Source organism: Silurus meridionalis, chromosome 27 (genome assembly GCF_014805685.1).
Source record: "Silurus meridionalis isolate SWU-2019-XX chromosome 27, ASM1480568v1, whole genome shotgun sequence".
Taxonomy (NCBI): Eukaryota; Metazoa; Chordata; class Actinopteri; order Siluriformes; family Siluridae; genus Silurus; species Silurus meridionalis.
Window position 1 is genome coordinate 15,234,848 of NC_060910.1, and position 7,500 is coordinate 15,242,347.

At 39.9% G+C, this 7,500-nt stretch overlaps 1 protein-coding gene across 4 annotated transcripts in view; it reads right to left on the minus strand.

The window, feature by feature from the left end:
* Positions 1-7,500, minus strand: part of clip1a (CAP-GLY domain containing linker protein 1a) — a 33,784-nt gene that overhangs the window by 17,091 nt on the left and 9,193 nt on the right. For 3 of the 4 annotated variants that reach the window (XM_046841496.1, XM_046841497.1, XM_046841495.1), the window contains exons 9-14: positions 5,522-5,582; positions 3,878-3,982; positions 1,612-2,511; positions 1,377-1,493; positions 540-597; positions 197-280 (exon numbers count right to left, since the gene is read on the minus strand). In XM_046841496.1, coding sequence (XP_046697452.1) covers positions 197-280; positions 540-597; positions 1,377-1,493; positions 1,612-2,511; positions 3,878-3,982; positions 5,522-5,582 — 1,325 coding nt within the window. The remainder of the gene's footprint in view (positions 1-196; positions 281-539; positions 598-1,376; positions 1,494-1,611; positions 2,512-3,877; positions 3,983-5,521; positions 5,583-7,500) is intronic. The other variant, XM_046841498.1, reaches the window with a different exon arrangement.

Here is a 7,500-nt window from a genome sequence, read left to right on the forward strand (position 1 = left end):
TTACATGGGTTGGCGTGGAAGATCTTCTGCTATAAGGCTGAACACTCCAAAATCTAGTGGAGCATCTTCCCAGAAGAGTGGAACTTGTGATTTTACTAAATGTGAAATGGGATGTTCAAAATACACTAATCTCAAGCACCGGTGTCCACATACCTTTGTCTATATAATAATCCGACTGGATTTTGACTGCTCGTACCTGACAGCTGAATCTTGAGCTTTTCAGATTCGCTGGAAAGCGATGCACACTGTTCCTCCTTTTTGCTGAGCGTCTCCTGTAACTCTGCGGGTTAAAAAAAATCAATAAAAAGTGTCAAATTGAATTACAATTGGAATATATTTAATATTTTCTATTACTGATTTACTAAAAAAACAATAATTTTTGGTAAAACAAACTTTTTTTTGTAGTAAATCATGCTGTATGCTGCAAAATAAAATGGCTCTTTTTCATTTATTTAGTATAAAAAGAAAGAGAATAAAAAGAAACATCGACTGTTGAAAAATGCACAGAGAGGAAAATAAAAAAAACAGCAAGCACTTACTCTGAAAAGCTTGTGAAGATGCTGACTGGTCATCTAAAGACGCTGAAACTTTTTGCTTCTGCAACACGAAAATAAAAGTAAAAATGGTACAAATTTGTAATTAACACCAGCTCAAGGAAAATAAAAGCTATTGCATTGTTCCTGCTTAACGTTTATGCTACAGTGCAGCTTTATACACAGATAGTATTCCAGTAACAGCACCAGATCCATGTTTTGGTCGAGTCCAGACACAAAAATGCTCTACAATTGCAGGTGTAATATATCAAAATAACATAAGAGAAACAAAGCATATCTGCAATTTTTTTATGCTTATTATTTTGCCAAATTGTTTTTTAAAAGATGTCTTTGATGATCAAAAAACACATATATAAGTTTAATATGGAGTAAATATAGAGTACGTATCTTTATATAATTATACTGATAGTTTTTCCGGGTTGCGTTATAGTGTTCAAGAGCGGCCTCTAGAGGCGTTTTGCTGACACCGCGTGCTGTTTATTTGAAGTGTCTTTTTTTTATTGGCTTTAAATGGAACTGTTTTTGTTTGGTTCAGATTTGAATACTCAACATTTATTAATATAATGAATATATTCATATTTATTTCATTTAGCACTTTTATAATTTTTAATAAAGTTCAGTACTACTTTCCTATTGATATCGGTAAAATCCTAGCCTCTAGTGTATATTCTTGGCCCAGTTACTGATTAATCTGTCACCATTTAGTACAAGACATAATGATCTGGCCCATAAGCTGCATGTACAGAATATCTGCAGATGCTAAGCTCCCGTCCACACATATGAAACATCTAAACCATGCCCCAGTGCTAATAAACCCCATACCAAGTCAGAAAGTTCTTGCTCCAGAGAGCTCTTAGTTTGCTGCAGTGAGGCCAGGTTCTTCTGCAAACCATCCATCTCCTTCTGCTTGCTGTCCAACATGGAGGTCAGCTCAGTAACCTAGGAACCACAATTCAAAGTAAAATTGATAACCAATTACAGTAATTCATTGGATTTCTGGATCTCTTGAAACTGATGTGTCATTGGAATTTAAAACATTGATCATAACAGATCGTACCTTTCCCTCTTGCACACTGGCCTTGCCCTCCGCTTCTTCAACTCGAGCCAGCAGACTTTGGAGCTCCTGCACACCTTGGCTCTGGTGGGAGCGAAAGGTCTGAATCAGAGCGGCTTGGTCCAGGAGCTCCCGAGCTTTCTCCTCCGTCTGGTTCCCTAGTTTTGAGTTGTCCTCCTCAAGCTCTTTTACCCTGATCTCCGCGTTGTGAAGTTTGCCCAAAGCTTCTTCAAGCTCGACCAGGTGCTGATCCTCCGCGCTCTCTAGATTGGTGCGTAGCGATTCCACCAGGCGCTCCTTCTCCTCGGTCACGGCATTCAGCTGTTTCCGGAGCTCTTCGATATCTAGCTTCCACCTCTTGGCTTCAGTGGTGTGCTTAGCTAAGCTTTCCTCTAGCTGTAGTTTGTGCACCAACTTCAGCTTATCCACAGTTTCTCGCAACTGGGAGTCTCCAGTCCCCATTCCCGAGGAGGCCTTAAGCTCCTCCATGGCTTGCTGATGAGAAGTGATGGCTGAAGCAAGTTTAGCGCGCCACAGCTCGACGACGTCCGCGTTCTCCTTTTCCGCCTCGGCTAATCTCGCACGGAGCTGCTCGTTTTCATTTGAAGAGAGCGTCGAAGAGGCCTGGAGTTTGGCCAAAGCCTCACAGTGTGCTTTGGATTCTGCTTCCAGCTTCGCACGCAAGGCGGCTAGTGCTATTTCATGGCTGGAGGCTTGAGACGAGAGTCGGGTCCGAAGCAAACTGAGTTCTTCCTGGAGGACTGGAACTGTCGGGTCCACGGCAGATGTTTCCTGTCCAGGACCGGCCTCCAAATGCTGCCGGAGTGCAGCCACCGCTTTGTCCCTCAAAGCAAGGTCTCTCTCCAGTTCAAGGATGCGAGACTTCTCAGAGACTGTAGCGACCTGGGGACAGAGACAAGCAGTAGTCTCGCAGAAACATAACATTTTCCAGCAATGTGGTTACAGCACGATCTCTAAAAAACTAAAAACTTAGCAAGGATTTAAAAGCACCAACTAGCAGGAGGTACAAGATTCTGGGGATCATTTCGGTTTGTTCCAAGCAGCCGCAAGAGGTAAGGAACGGTAACCTACACCATGTTTTCTAGAGTAATAAGTGATTTTAAAGGGGGAAAGGGGAATAGATAGAAGCAAATAGAATAAAAGAATAAAAGCTCAACTCAGCGTTATGCATCTTGATCTTGCTTTAGTGGCCATTGCAACTACTTTCTGGAACCTACTGTGTATTAAATCTGCGCTCTAGTAACCCTGTCAGACCTCAGGCCAAAACACAGCAACTGCCTTCTGCCAAATGTTTTTTTAATGACTTTATGTACATTTATATGTACATAATATAAATTATATGGGGGAGGTGTTTGATAGGGGGGTCCCTGCCGAATGCAGCACTGCTACCTGGTGAAAAAAAACTCCATATTGTGATACAAACTACACTACATGGACAAAAGTTTGTGGACACCTGACCATAAGATTCGTGTGTGATTATTTTAAACATCCCATTCCACATTTAATCCCCATTTGCTCTTGTAGTTCCCTCCACTCTTCTGGGAAGAGGTTCAAGATTTTGGAATGAAATCAGGTACTGATATAGGTGAGGTGAAAAATTCATCACAAAAGTTTTCAATTTCCAAAATTGTGCAGGTCGGAGCTCTGAAGCGAGCAATTTAAGGTCTTGTGCAAACTTTTACCCCTTTTTCTCAAGCATATATTTTCATGGAGCTGCTTTGTGCACAGAGGACATTGTGATGCTGGGAAAGGCTTGGATCTTCTAGTTCATCTGAAAAGTTTATCCAGGGTTATTTGCCTCTAAAGAAGAAACTACATATGGCTGAAGTCAGATGTCCAAATAATTTTGCCCATATAGTGTATTAAACAAAGAAATGTCTTGTATAAAAGTTTGTATAAATGTTATATATATAATATATATAACCTTTTATAACTTTAGTCATAAAAAAAATTATTTTTCGGTGGAGTATATTTATTTATTTATTTTAAAAAAATGTTTTTATATCCGAGTAAAAAAGACGTTGTGAATAAATGTGTGTTGCATTGAAGGTTTTCATTTTGCTTCTTATATTTTTGCTATATTATATATTTTTATGTATAAAAACATTCACTCGTCTAAAAGCATTTTTGTGGAAAAGTGTGTAAAAACTAAGCCTTCATAGGATTTATAAAGGTGCTGCGTGAACTTCTATTGTCCAGGAAAGATCCTGAGAAACCCGGTCAAAGCACACAGAGAGAGATCCTTTACCCTAGAGTCTTCTAACTCCCTCTGGAGTTTCTCAGCTTTGGTCTTTTCAAAGAGCAGACTTTGCTCGAGCTCCTTAAGGAGGGCATGCTCCCGTCTGGTCTGCGTCTGTTAGTACAGAAAGGGGGGGTAGAGGAAGAAAACACAACCAGTGCCACCATCACATGCCAGCCCAATGCACAAGATAGATAAGGAAAGGGGGGTCACATGCAGGTTTAAAATGAATGAATGAATAAATAAATAAATAAATGGGGGGGGGGGGGGGTAAAGGATGCATGAGGACAACGCTGGATGCAGAAACGTTGTTGAGCTGAACGTCCATAGAAAAGATCTGGAGAACGTAAGTAAGGCCTTTTGTAGTGGATGAAGAGGGTGTGAGTGAGCAAACACATAAAACAACCAACACACAATCCTGGGGATCTTCATAGCTACTAAAGACACAGTGAAGAAAAAAAAATGACATAAACCTGCTGTATAAACTGAGACTAAGTAATAAACATGATCCCATTTTTTAAACTATTGGGGAGATATTTTATTTAGATCGTTCCTAATGGCCTGCTCAGGTTCTCTAAATCTCAGGTTTATATCAATTCCTTACATGAAGCCTTGACTATAAAGAAATTGAATAATTTGGATTTTATGCCATTAATTGAGGGATAATAGGCGGAATAAAACTCTGACATGTCGTACTGGGGGGAAAAAAATATACAAAAATCCTACACCTACACAGGCTTGCTGAACATCACGTTCCATATTGATCCCGCCATTCCCACGTGAACCCTCCACTCTCCTGGGAAGGATTTCCTCTAGATTTTGGCGATTGGTGATCGATCCGCTACAAAAGCGTTAGTAAGACCGGATGAGGACATTTAAGGTTCTTTTGACGCTCCAGTTCATCCCAGAGGTGGCGCTCTACTACTGGTCTTCTACTACTACTGTTTGTGCCTCTGGGACTATGCTGCACTGTTACGTATACTGTGACGCGACATAAAATCACGTTTACTGACTCTTTTAAAGCTCTTTAGATGATCTGCTATTAAAAAAAAAAAACAATCGTTCACTGTTATAGCCATGCGTTACAGATGTGAATTCCAGATGTTTTCAGTTAGTAGCCTTCACAAACATAAAAGCTCGAGAGTGATTCATTCATCCGTTAGTGTACAGTGATTAGTCCCTCATGACCCCGACCAGGACGGTGTAATAAACCGAGATGAACGGAGAGAAAACTCTCACCACCGACACGGTGAAACGACTCCTAAAGACAAAAATAAGAGTTCTTTTGAAAATGAGGAATTATTACCTGCTCCGAGCTTTTTTTTTTTTTTTTTTTATAAACAACTTCTGTCACAATTTATATATTTAAAAAAAGGCAACATTACATTTAAGTGTACTATTGTTTCATGGAACAACTTCAACCCCCTGATCCATGTTCTGGTTTTTTAGGTTCAAACAAAACAAAATGAAAATGAAGAAAAAAAAAAAAAGGTGAGAGGGCAATGACAAGAAAAAAAAATAATGAGGGGAATTTTTCCGGCATCGTTTGACCACAGAAACCTCAGATGGACTGCATGCGATAGCCGGAAAACTCGAGATTTGGATACGAAGGTGTCGCTCGAGTGCGTGCGAATGAGCCACGAGCCGCTTTACCTCCAAGTCTCCTTTGGTAATACAAGCTTCTTCTACACGGAACTGAAGGTCCTCCACTTTTCTGTTGGAGGAAGGGGGGGAAAAAAAGCTTAGTCAGTTAGACAGACTGTATAAGGGGTACGAGATGAGCTCTGGTCAGTCTGAGGTATTTCGATTCTTAGAAAATAAAAACAGAAAATTGAAAAAATCAACATGTAGAATAGAAATATATGTAAAGAGAAAAAATATTTTTTTTAAATTATAAATAAAAGTTTAAAGTTCACTAAATAGAAGTGAATATGAAAAAGTGTGTGTATATACAGGGAGTGCAGAATTATTAGGCAAATGAGTATTTTGACCACATCATCCTCGTTATGCATGTTGTCTTACTCCAAGCTGTATAGGCTGGAAAGCCTACTACCAATTAAGCATATTAGGTGATGTGCATCTCTGTAATGAGAAGGGGTGTGGTCTAATGACATCAACACCCTATATCAGGTGTGCATAATTATTAGGCAACTTCCTTTCCTTTGGCAAAATGGGTCAAAAGAAGGACTTGACAGGCTCAGAAAAGTCAAAAATAGTGAGATATATTGCAGAGGGATGCAGCAGTCTTAAAATAGCCAAGCTTCTGAAGCGTGATCATCGAACAATCAAGCGTTTCATTCAAAATAGTCGACAGGGTCGCAAGAAGCGTGTGGAAAAACCAAGGCGCAAAATAACTGCCCGTGAACTGAGAAAAGTCAAGCGTGCAGCTGCCAAGATGCCACTTGCCACCAGTTTGGCCATATTTCAGAGCTGCAACATCACTGAGTGCCCAAAAGCACAAGGTGTGCAATACTCAGAGACATGGCCAAGGTAAGAAAGGCAGAAAGTCGACCACCACTGAACAAGACACACAAGCTGAAACGTCAAGACTGGGCCAAGAAATATCTCAAGACTGATTTTCTAAGGTTTTATGGACTGATGAAATGAGAGTGAGTCTTGATGGGCCAGATGGATGGGCCCGTGGCTGGATTGGTAAAGGGCAGAGAGCTCCAGTCCGACTCAGACGCCAGCAAGGTGGAGGTGGAGTACTGGTTTGGGCTGGTATCATCAAAGATGAGCTTGTGGGGCCTTTTCGGGTTGAGGATGGAGTCAAGCTGAACTCCCAGTCCTACTGCCAGTTTCTGGAAGACACCTTCTTCAAGCAGTGGTACAGGAAGAAGTCTGCATCCTTCAAGAAAAACATGATTTTCATGCAGGACAATGCTCCATCACACCGTCCAAGTACTCCACAGCGTGGCTGGCAAGAAAGGGTATAAAGAAGAAAATCTAATGATATGGCCTCCTTGTTCACCTGATCTGAACCCCATTGAGAACCTGTGGTCCATCATCAAATGTGCGATTTACAAGGAGGAAAACAGTACACCTCTCTGAACAGTGTCTGGGAGGCTGTGGTTGCTGCTGCACGCAATGTTGATGGTGAACAGATCAAAACACTGACAGAATCCATGGATGGCAGGCTTTTGAGTGTCCTTGCAAAGAAAGGTGGCTATATTGGTCACTGATTTGTTTTGTTTGGTTTTGAATGTCAGAAATGTATATTTGTGAATGTTGAGATGTTATATTGGTTTCACTGGTAAAAAATAAATAATTGAAATGGGTATGAATTTGTTTTTTGTTAAGTTGCCTAATAATTATGCACAGTAATAGTCACCTGCACACACAGATATCCCCCTAAAATAGCTAAAACTAAAAACTACTTCCAAAAATATTCAGCTTTGATATTAATGAGTTTTTTGTGTTCATTGAGAACATGGTTGTTGTTCAAATTAAATCCTCAAATAAAATTAATCCTCAAAAATACAACTTGCCTAATAATTCTGCACTCCCTGTGTATATATATATATATATATATATATATATATATATATATATATATATATATATATATATAAAAAACAAGTGTCCTTTCTCATGCAGGAATGAAAAGAAGATTTTTATTATTTTTTAAATAA